The sequence below is a fragment of the Somniosus microcephalus genome, chromosome 12 (assembly GCF_052327205.1).
Source record: "Somniosus microcephalus isolate GS21.2 chromosome 12, FLI_Smic_1.0, whole genome shotgun sequence".
In the NCBI taxonomy this organism is placed as follows: Eukaryota; Metazoa; Chordata; class Chondrichthyes; order Squaliformes; family Somniosidae; genus Somniosus; species Somniosus microcephalus.
Genome location: NC_140998.1, coordinates 25,760,093 through 25,773,695, shown reverse-complemented (window position 1 = coordinate 25,773,695; position 13,603 = coordinate 25,760,093). Strand labels below are relative to the sequence as shown.

General features: G+C 45.6%; 1 protein-coding gene across 1 annotated transcript in view; it reads left to right on the top strand.

Moving 5' to 3' along the window:
- Window positions 1-13,603, top strand: part of LOC147109083 (exportin-1-like) — an 87,018-nt gene that overhangs the window by 48,459 nt on the left and 24,956 nt on the right. The window contains exons 13-17 of the mRNA XM_086002673.1: window positions 957-1,095; window positions 9,332-9,513; window positions 9,703-9,859; window positions 10,918-11,081; window positions 12,589-12,723. Coding sequence (XP_085858799.1) covers window positions 957-1,095; window positions 9,332-9,513; window positions 9,703-9,859; window positions 10,918-11,081; window positions 12,589-12,723 — 777 coding nt within the window. The remainder of the gene's footprint in view (window positions 1-956; window positions 1,096-9,331; window positions 9,514-9,702; window positions 9,860-10,917; window positions 11,082-12,588; window positions 12,724-13,603) is intronic.

Genomic DNA, 13,603 nt, shown 5'->3' with positions numbered 1-13,603 from the left:
CAAACTGCTACTACTCAGCTTCTTGGCGCTGTCGGAAGTCGGAACACCTCAATAACAGGAGTCTGACTCTTTGTTAAAAATAGCCTCGGTAGATAACCCTCTCCGCCATCCGGAATTTTTAATCAACCGGCACCATCCCAGTCCTGTCGGTGCCGGATACCAGAGAGTTTCCTGTATCTCACACAATGGGTTTCGACCCAAATGTTGCTATCCTTTTATTTTCCTTCAGTTAGAATAATGGCACTTTGGACTGGCGGGGCGTGGTTAACTGAGCCTCACGGTATTCGAGCTGAATTTGGTTTTGTTTCCTCTCCTTTTTGACCTGCACGCAGGTGACCTGTCCCCAGGGTCTGACCCATCACTGAGGAGGTGCGCACAAATGACCCGGTGACGACGCGATCTGATTTGTTGGTTTGCTTCCCTCCTTGCTGGGATACATGTCCTTTCACTCTCTCGTCTGGCACAGAAGTATTTCAAACGTGTATGGTACATCGCGTTGTCTCTTTTTAATGCTGTGCGTTGCATGATGGCATTGAAGTGCACAGTTGACGCGGAATCGCCCTGGGTTACTGACCGCCTCCAGTGATGGTCACTGCCTCGCTGGATGGTTCAGTAACCCCCTCACCGTAATAACATAAAGACAAAGAACTAAATTAGAATGATAAAGGTTTAATTTTTAAAACTGAAGTGAAATCTATCCTTTTTCTAAACCTTCCCTCATCTTTCAAAAGTGCCATCGAGTTATTTATACTTCCCCTTTCGATCAACCTACGCTATACGATGCCAAGAGGGCAGTCAGTTGACCTGGTACCAGGACCAGTTTCTAATCAGTCATTCAAAGCTAAGACCTCCCTCCCCTCCCCACACGCAGGCAGAAACAGATTGGGTTGAAGTGTCCTTGCGCTAATTGTCTTTTGATTAAGCCTTAATAAGTTCATGGATTTTTTTTCTTTCAGGTGAGGCTTATAATGATCAGTCGAATGGCAAAACCGGAAGAGGTGCTTGTGGTGGAGAATGAGCAGGGAGAAGTAGTTCGAGAATTCATGAAAGACACAGACTCCATCAATTTGTACAAAACTATGAGGGAGACACTTGGTAGGTTTGAGACTTTGGTTTATTTTTAGTTTAACAGTTAGTGCAGAAGTTTTAGAATTGGTTCTGATCCATACAGGCCTGGAAGGCCCCCAACTTATAAAATTCTAACAGGACTGGACCGACTGGATGCAGGAAGGATGTTCCCGATGGCGGGGGAGTCCAGAACCAGGGGTCACAGTCTAAGGATAAGGGGTAAGCCATTTAGGACTGAGATGAGGAGGAATTTCTTCACCCAGAGAGTGGTGAACCTGTGGAATTCTCTACCACAGAAGGCAGCTGAGGCCAATTCATTAAATATATTCAAGAAGGAGTTAGATTAAGGCTAAAGGGATATGGGGAGAAGGCAGGGACAGGGTACTGAATTTGGATGATCAGCCATGATCTCATTAAATGGCGGAGCAGGCTCGAGGGGCCGAATGGCCTACTCCTGCTCCTATCTATGTTTCTAACTTGATCTTGTGGTTTTACCAAGTTAGTTGATCTCAGTTGGGGGGGGAAGCAGTTTGGGTATTGCAATTGGCCTCAATGTCTTTTTGGAGGGTTAGGGAAGGGGGGCGTACATGGAACCAGGGTTCCTACTCCCGATTGTTATCCAATGGTCAATTGGAAAGTGTGTGTGGATGTCTGATGGAAGGTGATGTAAAAAAGGAGTCTCACACATCAAGGAACTTTAAAGTAAGCTTTAAGCAACTTATAATTATACTATATACAAGAGCGGTCTTCACCATGCCTCTAGGAGAAGCCCTTTTACCATACTGAGCAGTTCAGTATTTATACTAGTCCAAACACAGGAAGTGACGTATGCACAGGAAGTGATGTATGCACAGAGTTCACAGGAAGTGATGTGCACATAACTTCATCCGGAAGTTAATTATTATTACATTCTTCCCTCCTGCGAGATTAGAAGGCTGTGGTCTTCCTTTTATTCCGCAGCCGCCGAACGAGGAAGAGTCACACCCGTTTGGGTTCCCGTCGTAGAGGATCTCTGGTCCGCTTACATGCTGTTGGCCATTGGTCAGAGTCTGTGTGGCCTGGATTACCCTGTGAAGGGTCGGGGAGATCATGGCTTCGTGTACGAGCCCCAATAGGTGCAGAGTCGATCTGTCTCTGTTCAGAGGGAGGTGCAGAGCTGGTCTGTGGTGGATCAGTACTTTGGTGCGCGGTACTGGGAGGGTCGCAACTTTGAGTACGGGGTTCTACCAGCACCAAGCTAGTTGGTGTCAGATCAGGATCCTGGAGAGGGGTACCCAGTAGGTTCCAAGAGGCTCCTGGTAAAATACCATCACTCGATGTCCCACTAGGTCCTGGTGGGCAGGGAGCCAGATCCCGTAATGATACGGTAGATTCTCAGCCGTCGGGATATCGTATGTATGCATAGGTGGGGTTGGCATCGGTTAGTTCGACCTCGTCTACGAGAGGGTCATTTTTAGACGTCCGAACGTATCTTCGGGGTAGTACAGGTCCAGGAGTAGTTAGCCATGACGGGAGGGATGTCCCATAAGATGAGCGACGCTGGAATCCAAAGAACCGCTCATGAGGTGTAGTATTTGTGGCTGTAGAAAGAAGGGACCGTATAGAGTGCAATGCATCCGGAAGCACTGCTTCCCATTGCTGGTTTGGTAGGCCCCGAGATCTTAAAGCAAGATGTACGGAATTCCAGATGATACCGTTATACCTCTCTACCTGCCCATTTCCGATGGGATGATATGGCGTCGTTTTGCTTGTAGCAATTCCCCGTTCTGAGAGGTAGTCCTTGAGTTCCCTTGACAAAGGATGGACCCCGATCCGAGTGAATGTAAGCCGCCATGCCACAGAGAAAATACCTGCTCAAGGCAGCAAATTACTGTGGACGCCAGCATATTGGAGCAGGGGAAGGCAAACGGAAAACGTGAATATTCATCAATCATGGTGAGCAAATATGTGTTCCGAGTTGAAGAGGGCACTGGGCCCTTAAAATCGATGCTAAGTCGTTGCATAGGTTGGGTTGCGTGTTGGAGCATACCATCTGAGGGGTGGAAGAACTGAGGTTTTAATTCTGCACAAAGCCGGCATTCTGAGCACATTTTCTTTACATCTCCAGTAGAAAAAGGGAGATTCTGTGATCGTACGAAATGTAGCATGCGCGTAACGCCAGGATGACACAATCCATTATGGACATCTATGAGAGTAGAGGATGACATAGTGGAGCAGAATGCTCGTGAGGGTATCCGGGGCCACATTCTCCTTGCCAGGTCGATAGTGAATGGTGTAACCAAAAGAGGCCAGTTCCATCCTCCAAAGCTGTATTTTATTCTTAATTTTGGTTCGTTTTCAATTATCGAGCATGAAGGTGACTGATCGCTGGTCCGTGATTAATGTAAAGTGCTGGCGAGCTAGGAAATGGTTCCACTTCCGTACCGCCTCTATGATGGCTGTGGCTTCCTTCTCAACCGGAGGATAATGTAGCTCGGCACCTTGTAAGGTCCTGGACATAAATGCTACAGGACGACCTTCCTGATTTAGAGTAGCCGAGATCGCCACCTCCACGGCATCACATTCGACTATGAAAGGGAGATTCTCATCGATGGAGTGAAGAGCCGCTTTCTCCAACTGTTTTTTTGAGAAGGTTAAAGGCTGCAACAGCCGCTGTTTCCAATGGAAATGATCTAGCATGCAGCAAGGGTTGGATTTTGTCTGAAAAATGAGGAATCCATTTAGCGTAGTATGCAAACAGACCGAGAGCCCGACGCAAAGAAGCCGGATTCTTAGGTGACGGGAGCTCTTGGAGCGGGCGAAGTCTTTCTGGGTCTGGCTTAATGATCCCATTGCCTACGCAGTAGCCAAGGATGTTGATGGTCGGTTGCGACTCAACAGATTTAGATTCATTCAAAGTTAAGTTACGGTGATGGAGGGCATCCCGAAATTTTTGGAGGTTGGTGTCGTGTTCCTGTTGATCGTGACCTGCAATAGTAATGTTATCAAGATAGGGAAAAGTGTCCCTTAAGTTTTCCTGCTTAACCAGGCCATCCATTGCCCGTTGGAAGACAGCCACTCCATTAGTAACCCCGAATGGGAGGCGACGAAATTGGTACAGCCGTCCATTAGCCTCAAAGGCCGTGTACTACTTATGAGACCTTTAAGGCTACCTGATGATAGGCACTTTTTAAATCGTAAGTTGAGAACACTTTGTATTCGGCCAGTTTATTAACCATATCATCAATGCGTGGCAATGGGTAGGCGTCCAAGTCAGTATATTGATTGATGGTTTGCGAATAATCAATGCATAGTCGTTGTTTGTGAGGTTTTAGAGGGTTCTTGACGATGACGACTTGAGCCCGCCAGGGCGACGAACATGGTTCGATGATATCCTCTGCTAAAAGTCGAAAGATTTCAGCCTCAATAAAAGATTGGTCTTCCTGACTAAAGCGCCGCGATTTCGTTATTATTGGTTTGCATCGAGGAGGGATACTGGCAAATAATGAGGGTTCATCAAGTGAAGCTGCTGATAATGCACAAAACGGTAATTTAGACAGTATATTAGAAATAGTAAGTCCAGGTTTGGATCCGCCGAACTCAATGGTGAGTTTCTTAGGGCTGGACTTTCAAAAACAGCATAAGATGAGATCACTACATAAGTCCTTGAGCACCGAAAGTCAGGTGGAGGGATACATGCGACCATTAAGTGTCATCATATCAATAATACAAAAGCCGGAGATTCTGGTATTAAGTGATGACAGCCATCGCAATTGCCTGGTCCGATGGGAAGATATGTAGTTTCAATTTCGCAACAATCTGTTCTCTAATGAAACTATCAGTACTTCCTGAGTCAATTAAGGCATCTAAGGTATGCCCATTAATTGAAACTTTTGTAGCTGCATGAAACAGGTTCTGTGGGCAAGCAGCTGTAATTGGTGTGGTTGCACAGAGAGTGGCTGAAACTCTAGGTGTGCTTCTTCGGGAGAGAGCTCGAGAGGAAGCTTGATAGGTCCTAGCCGGAGCATCTTGATAGGCCCTAATTGGGGCAGTTCGGTAGGCCTTAGCTGGATAGGCCCTCGTAGAGGCTCTTGATTGGCAAACTTTTGCAAAGTGTCCCTTTTTATCGCAATAACTGCAGATTGCATTGCGAGCAGGGCAGAATTTCCTAGGGTGAAAAGAATCTCCACAAAAGAAGCATTCCTTCCTAGATTGCCAAGAGGCTGCTAAAGTGGGGTCATCCTCCTCTTCATCAGGATTAGATTCCTCCATGATGGGGTTCACCTGAGGCCACTTGAATCGTCTGGTTGCAGTTACAGCAGCAGATCGAGATCTGGGCAGCTGATAGAGGTCTGCATTTTTCTTTGCCAAATCCAGAGAACAAGCCAGGTCAAAAGCCTTTTGTAGCTCAAGTGTTTTACTTTCTAGTAGACGCTGGCGTATAAATGGAGAGGCAATCCCGCAGATGAAAGCATCACGAATCATTTCTTCACGGTACAGCTCAGCCGAGGCTGCCTGAAAGTTACAATCTATGCTGAGCCTGCGAAGTTCTTGAAGGAATTCGCTAATCGATTCCCCTGGCCCTCGTCAGGCTGTGGCCAGTAGATGTCTAGCATAGACCTCATTTGCGGTCTTGGCATATAGTTTTTTAAGTGCCCGGATCACCTCATCGTAATTATCCCATTCATCAACATATTCAAACACTGTTGGGGTCACATAGTTGATAAATATCCTCAGTTTAGTAGAAGCATTCGCTTTACATTCATCAAGAAAATTCTCAAAAGTACGGTACCAATGCTTCCATACCCTGCCAGCTGCTGGTGCGTTTGGGTCCAAGTCCAGACGAGTAGGTTTAAGGATGTTTTCCATGATGGGTGGTTCCCTGGATCCTTAACTCCGAATTTGTCCAAAGGTCTAGTATTTGTGAGTGTAAATACTAAGTTGCTTAAATTGATGTAAAAAAGGAGTCTCACACATCAAGGAACTTTAAAGTAAGCTTTAAGCAACTTATAATTATACTATATACAAGAGCAGTCTTCACCATGCCTCTAGGAGAAGCCCTTTTACCATACTGAGCAGTTCAGTATTTATACTAGTCCAAACACAGGAAGTGACGTATGCACAGAGTTCACAGGAAGTGATGTACACATAACTTCATCCGGAAGTTATTTATTATTATTACATTAGGTTTGCGCTCAGTCGGTTAACCTCCCTCTGGTTAAGTAGCCTACACTTGCTCGCTTTGCAGGCTCTGCTGAGAGTTGGGTGAGATACTGGAGGGTGGTGGAGATATTCCCATCTTTGGAGGGAGTGGGTGGGGAACTTTAACTTTGGCTGTTCCCTGATTATGTCTCTTCCCTCCCTGTGGAGGTACCTGGCCACTGCGCAGCTTCTCCTCAAAGCAAAATGGGTGGGATTGGGGGCTGTGTTCCTGCAATCCCTGGGGAAGGAGAAGTATCGCTGGTTTGCTGACGGGCTGTGCCACTGCTCTGCCTGCTCCTCCAATCCTGAACGAGAAGATTAAGCTTCCGTGGGTGGCGTTACTCTGTTAATGGCGTCAAGTGAAAGGAATTGGTATTTTTTCTTTGTCTAAAACCTAGCGATGGATAAGCAGTGTAAAATGCTTGTCTGATTTATATAAATGCTACATGCTGATATAGGAGAATCTGAACATTGCTCTTCTCAAGTCAGCTTGGGTGTCTTAAAGACAACGAAATGGAGTTCAGAATTACAACCAAATTGAGGGGCTTGATGCTGCCATTGAATGAAAATTGGGTAAAAGCCACTTCATCATCACTCCTCTTGAGTACAATTGCACAAAACTTGAGCAGCACCCAAAAATAAAACCATCATTCCTGATCTGTGTTCTAAACACCCCAGCTGCCAAGTTCGCCGGTCCCTTGGGAGATGCCCTGTGCTGATGGGATTGTGGCTGCACCAGGCATGGGGAGTTAGTGAGAAACTCTGGGGATTACCTGAGTCTTTCGAAACTAGATGACTGTAAAACTAGTCGGGAGCGGCCACTTGTGCAGGCCAAGATTCTGTGATCTGGGTTTTCACCTGCGATTCCTCACGCACTGATATCCTGGCATCGTTCGCGTAGGTTAGCTACATTCTGCGGAGCTGTAGGAAATACAGATACGAAGAAAGACTTGAACAATTGGGGCTCTTTTTCGTTGTGATTACATGACGAAAATGATAGAAGTGTTTCAAATTATGGAAGAATGGGACAGGGTAGATAGAAGCAGGCGGTTTCCCGTAGTTGAGGGATCCAGAACAAGGGGCATCGATGCAAGATAAAATGCAAGGACACAACAAGAAGTTTCATTTTATATAGCATCTTTAACATGTTGTAAAACATCCCAAGGCTCTTCACAGGAACGTTATAAAACAAAATTTGACACTGAGCGAAATTAGGGCAAATGACCGAAAACTTGATCAAAGAGGTAGGTTTTAAAGGAGCGTCTTAAAGGAGGAAAGAGAGGCGGAGAGGTTTAGGAAGGGAATTCCAAAGCTTCGAGCCATGGCAGCTGCAGGCACGGCCGCCAATGGTGGAACGATTTAAAATTGGGGACGCTCAAGAGGGCCGAATTAGAGGAGCGCAGATATCTCGGTGGGGGGGGGGAAATTACAGAGATGGGGAGGGGCGAGACCATGGAGGGATTTGAAAACCAGGATGAGAATTTTAAAATTGAGGTAGTGGTGTGTGGTACTCCATGTGGTAGCGAATTCCATATTCTCTCCACTCCAACACTGTCCACGCACATTTAATTGAGAGGATGCAGACAACATATCGATTCTTGAAACACAAAGAAATGCAGGTGCGGTTTTAACCAGCGAGTCGTGGGCGACCCAATCACATCCCCGTTACCCCTTGCTAGCAATTGTAATTTGAGAACTCCCGGTGCCTCATCAGTGCAAGTAACGAGCTACGACAAAGATGGATCGCCACTCCCGCGGGACCCAGCTGTGTGCTTCTAGAACGTGAAGTCTCCGACTGCTTCAGTTTCAAGACGGGAAGTTTTATGCGCAGATATTGAAAAGGTCCAGCAATAGAAACTTATTTAGAGTGTTGTGAGGTTGTGAAATTCACTTCTAGGGTTATTGGTTGATGCAGCAAGTGTGTCAACTTTTTCAAGATTAAATTGGACAGGTAGATGAAGGACAAGGGGGTGAAGAGATATGGGAATGGGGCAGATGTGATTTAGAACTGGAAAGAAAACACCGACATGGACTGGTTGGGCCGAATGGCCTGTTTCCACGTGGTAATTTGTATGTATTTCTTCCTTTGCCCGCCATGCCTTGGATTGCTGCCGTGTACCTATAAGCAGATGATTATTGTATGGTGTTGAAGTCCTGGGAATGGGTCTCCAGACTCTCCTTTGGACTGTGGCACAATGTGACACTGGGGTGGGGGGGGGGGGGGGGTGCGATTGAAAGCAATGTTGGCCTCTGTGAATTATGGTCAGCCTTATGAAAGGACATCGCTATCTATTTTCCCCCATTCTTGATGCTTTGATCGGCTCTGTAAAGGGGCTCTAATGTCTTTTTTTCCACAGTTCTGACAAACCTCTACCAAAAATGTACAAATATTTTCTCTTGTCAGATGCTGACAGACATTGTATGCTTGCAATTTTTGCGTTTTAAAAAAAATCACTCTTATAGAGAGGAATGGTATATTTTCCATTCTGGGCATCCTTCGATTTGGAGTAATGCTCCCTCTCCTCTGTCCCAACAATGTGCCTCAGCCCCAAACTCGGGACAATGCACCAGTCTGACATTTTCCATACCAACCGTCCTGTGGAGATTGCCAAATTAGGGATAATTTGTGCTCTGGGCCCAGGCCCAAACTCATCTCGTGTAGAACCTTTGCAACTAGCTGAGGAGGATACCTTCTTCCTATCCTCCTCGGGCTGGATACAAACCCAGGTCCCAGAAATGAAAGGCTGTTGTCTTAACTCTCTATACCACCCAGTCTCCAGTCATTCTGATCTTAATATGCAGTGTGGTGCTTCACTTACTTGTCCCAGCGCTAATGTTGCCCTTGTTAACAATCGGTTGTGCCTCAACTTCCTTTATGAAGCGTTGAGAAGGACACGAAGGGCAATTCCAGAATTTGGAGCATTGGACAAAAAGGGACATAACCGTTGCCAAAAATAATTAATGAGAGAGGCGGGATGTGGTTCCCTGATCTCCTTTCCTTAGTGGTCGCATCTATGGAAGGAATTAACAAGAGTGTGAATCCTAAGTTTAAAGAGGCTTTTTTGTTGTTTTCCTGTTTCAGTGTACCTCACACATTTAGACTACGCTGACACTGAATGCATTATGACCGAGAAGCTGCACAACCAAGTGAACGGTACCGAATGGTCATGGAAGAACCTCAACACGCTTTGCTGGGCTATCGGCTCCATCAGTGGTGCGATGCACGAAGAGGACGAGAAACGCTTCCTCGTCACAGTCATCAAGGTCAGTCAGTGCTGGTGAATTCCTGTTCACGAGTATTGAGTAATGCTGTTTCAGAGGGTATAGCCATGGTCTGTTCCCTAGGGCATTCAGGGATTGGTAACCCCTTGAACATGAAATAAATAAGATGTGATGCCTTCATTCACTTGGCTCGTTTTACTTACCATTGTATCTATTCACTTTTTTTTGAAGGATTTGCTGGGTCTTTGTGAACAAAAACGTGGGAAGGATAACAAGGCTATTATTGCCTCCAATATAATGTACGTGGTGGGACAGTACCCCCGATTCCTGCGAGCTCACTGGAAGTTCCTGAAGACTGTGGTGAACAAACTCTTCGAGTTCATGCATGGTAAGTGAGTCTTGATATAAAGCCTGGCTTGTATTCGTGTGGAGCTCCTAGCTGCTGTGCAGGTTTGTTTACTCTGAATTTTTTTTTGACAATGCAACAGATTTTTGTGTTTCTGTCTGCAGAATAATGTATATGACTTCCAAATCAGGAAATTTATATTGTCAAATTTTACTCTACCAGTGCATTTAAATTTACTGTGAATTTACAGTTATTATATTTTCACAGATGTGTTTAAGCAGAAATAACTTTGTGCAAAAGTACTGTACCCTCTGAGAAGAATTTGTGTTGCTATTGCCCTGATTTTACAGGGGTTGGGTTCCAAAAAGGGTACATAGAACTGTGGTTGGAATGAAAATTTTCAGCTGTTCATAGCAGGGCAGATTAACAATGGCATTAGGTGTGATGGAATACTCTCCGCTTGCCTGGATGAGTGCAGCTCCAACAACACTCAAGAAGCTCGACGCCATCCAGGACAAAGCAGCCCGCTTGATTAGCACCCCATCCACCACCTTCAACATTCACTCCCTCCACCACCGGCGCACCGTGGCTGCAGTGTGTGCCATCTACAAGATGGACGGCAGCAACTCCCAAACCCGCGACCTCTTCCACCTAGAAGGTCAAGGGCAGCGGGTGCAGGGGAACACCACCACCTCCAAGTCGCACACCATTCTGACTTGGAAATATATCGCCGTTCCAGGATTTTGACCCAGCGACGATGAAGGAACTCCCTCCCTAACAGCGCTGTGGGAGCACCTTCGCCACAGGGACTGCAGCGGTTTAAGAAGGTGGCTCACCACCTTCTTGAGGGCAATTAGGGATGGGCAATAAATGCTGGCCTTGCCAGTGACGCCCACATCCCATGGGAAATGAGCCTTTCTGCACAATTCCATTGAATTGCATTAAGCGTGGAAATGTGATGCACTAAATTCTACTCTAATTAAACCCAAGTTTCAGAGCTGATACTCAGATTTTAAAAAAAATCTACAAATATGAAACTTTTAAAATTTAATTTGAAGCTAAATTCTCTCTTTTTTAAACCCCTTATTATTGCTTCACAGAAACACATGATGGTGTCCAGGACATGGCTTGTGACACATTCATTAAGATAGCACAGAAGTGCCGGCGCCACTTTGTGCAAGTGCAAGTGGGAGAGGTGATGCCTTTTATCGATGAGATCTTGACTAACATCAACACCATCATATGCGATCTGCAGCCTCATCAGGTAAGTGCTGTTGGCTAAAGCTGTAGGTGCTGTTATAATCCTAGTGAAGCGGGTTTCTGTGCGCAAATTGAAGGAGCTTTTTATATTTTAGAAGTGTAGCCAGCGGGTCTCCCTATGTCACCTGCTCTCCCTTGGTGTAAACTGCAGCTACCCTTGGGGGGGGGGGGGGGGAAACCATCGTAGCCCCACTGTAAATGTGCCATCAGATCAAAGGTGCCAGTTCCGTGACAGTCAGTGTGGGGAGTTGGGCCACCTTGTTTCCAGCTGCTCATCTGTTGGGTCTCGCTCAATGACCCTTGAGTGAAAGAGGAGAGTGATGTACGGAGCTCACTGTGTCTGTAGGCAGAAGTGAAGCAACTGAACAACATAAATAGAGTATGTCTGGGGGAAGAGAGGGAGAAGGAAAGTTTGGCTCAATTGTTCTGAAATACTGGCGGATCTCCCATGACCTTGCTGACGGTGAGTCAGATTGTTTTAAAAAGACAAGAATATTACACTGTAAAGCACAATGCATTATTCTGCTCGAGTGACGTTATGTCATTTTAATGCCACATACTCTAATTGCCGTTAAGTAAACACATTTTAATTGCGGATTGTAAGATGCTCGTTAATTTCAGGCTGAAGGCTAATGACTGGCTTTCTTTCTCTCGTCTGTAATAAAATGTAACTTTGATGTCTAGTGTGTGACAAAATGCAGACAAGGTGCATACAAAGTGGGTTAGACCTGCAAAAAAAAAACCAAAAAAAAAAACCCAATAATTTTAATTTGACAGTATCCTGAAAGTTGGTTTGAAAATGTGATGTGTATTTCACTTTATTAGTATCTTCATTATAGTATTTTAGTTTCATTTGATACAAATGAGATATGCAACAGGTTGGTGATTTTTACTAAAAGGCAATAGAATTGTAAGTAAATTTTGTCACCTAATTTGACAGGATCTTGTCCTGTGTAAGGTAGGCAACAGCACGCTTACCTTGTGCCATTTCCCCAACACGCTGCAAGGAATGTGGTCACAAGACCCAGAATTTCTCTCTTCCCAGGGTGAAAGGAAATATTTGGAGTTGCCTTTGACCACTGTTTCATGTCATTGGACAGCCAATTTGGGTAGGGGATACTGTGTAACGTCGGAGAAAGAAGCCTGAGGATTAATAGCTTCACACAATAGCAAAATACTGTGGATGCTAGAAATCTGAAATAACAACAGAAAATGCTGGAAACACTCAGCAGGCCAGGCAACATCCGTGGAGAGAGAAACAGAGTTAACGTTTCAGGTCTGGGACCCTTCATCAGAACTCAGGGTCCCAGACCTGAAACGTTAACTCTGTTTCTCTCTCCACGGATGCTGCCTGGCCTGCTGAGTGTTTGCAGCATTTTCTGTTGTTATTAATAGCTTCACGGCTTGGTAGTAGCGTGGCACATGATTCAACGCCAATCTCAATATTCTTTCATGGGGAAAATTAAGGCAACATTTTTCCCCCCCCCCCCCCCCCCCCCCCCCAACTTCAGGTTCACACGTTCTACGAAGCTGTTGGTTACATGATTGGAGCCCAAACTGATCAGACGGTCCAGGAGCATCTGATTGAAAAATACATGCTTTTGCCCAATCAGGTGTGGGACAGCATCATTCAGCAAGCAACAAAGGTGAGTTGGACAACTGATGGATAGGTCAGTTCAATTATACATTTGATGAGCGATCTACACCTGATTGGACTGTTGTCCTTTATGTTGGGCCATTAGGTTCATTAAATAATTGGAAGGTAACGCTCCCTGTTTCCTGTAATATTTTTCCATAGAAGTATTGTAAGAATCTAAATGTCTGAAATTGTGAACAAGCATAAAATCAAAATTGAAATACGGGTTACGGGAGAGCAAGACTGTCGTATGTATTAAATAGGAACAATTCTAAGCTCTGTGTGACATTAACATATTATAACAATGAGGCATTAAGTGCCCCTTTGTTTTGTTGATCTCCACAATTAGCAATTATGGTAGATATAACCTGCGGCTCCCTTTCTCTGCTACCGGCCATTTCCTTAAAACCCTCTCCTCTGACCCGCTCCACCCTCATTTCCCACCAAGTGCCAGGAGCTCATGGACTTCTTTACCACCAAGATTGAGACCATCTGTTCCGCTCCCTGTTCCCCTTGCCTGCCAAACCTCCCCAGGCTCCAGCCCTGAAACTTCCAGTTTCTCTCGCATCTCCCCTCATGGATGGGGTAGAGAAGACAGGATCATCGTAGAATCATAGAAATTTACAGCACAGAAGGAGGCCATTCGGCCCACCCTGTCCGTGCTGGCCAACAGAGCGATCCAGCCTAATCCCACTTTCCAGCTCTTGGTCCGTAGCCCTGTAGGTTACGGCAATTCAAGTGCATATCCAGGTACTTTTTAAATGTGATGAGAGTCTCTGCCTCCACCACCCTTTCAGGTAGTGAGTTCCAGACCCTCACCACCCTCTGGGTGAAAAGATTTCTACTCCAATCCCTTCTAAACCTCCTACCAATTACGTAGGATATACAGC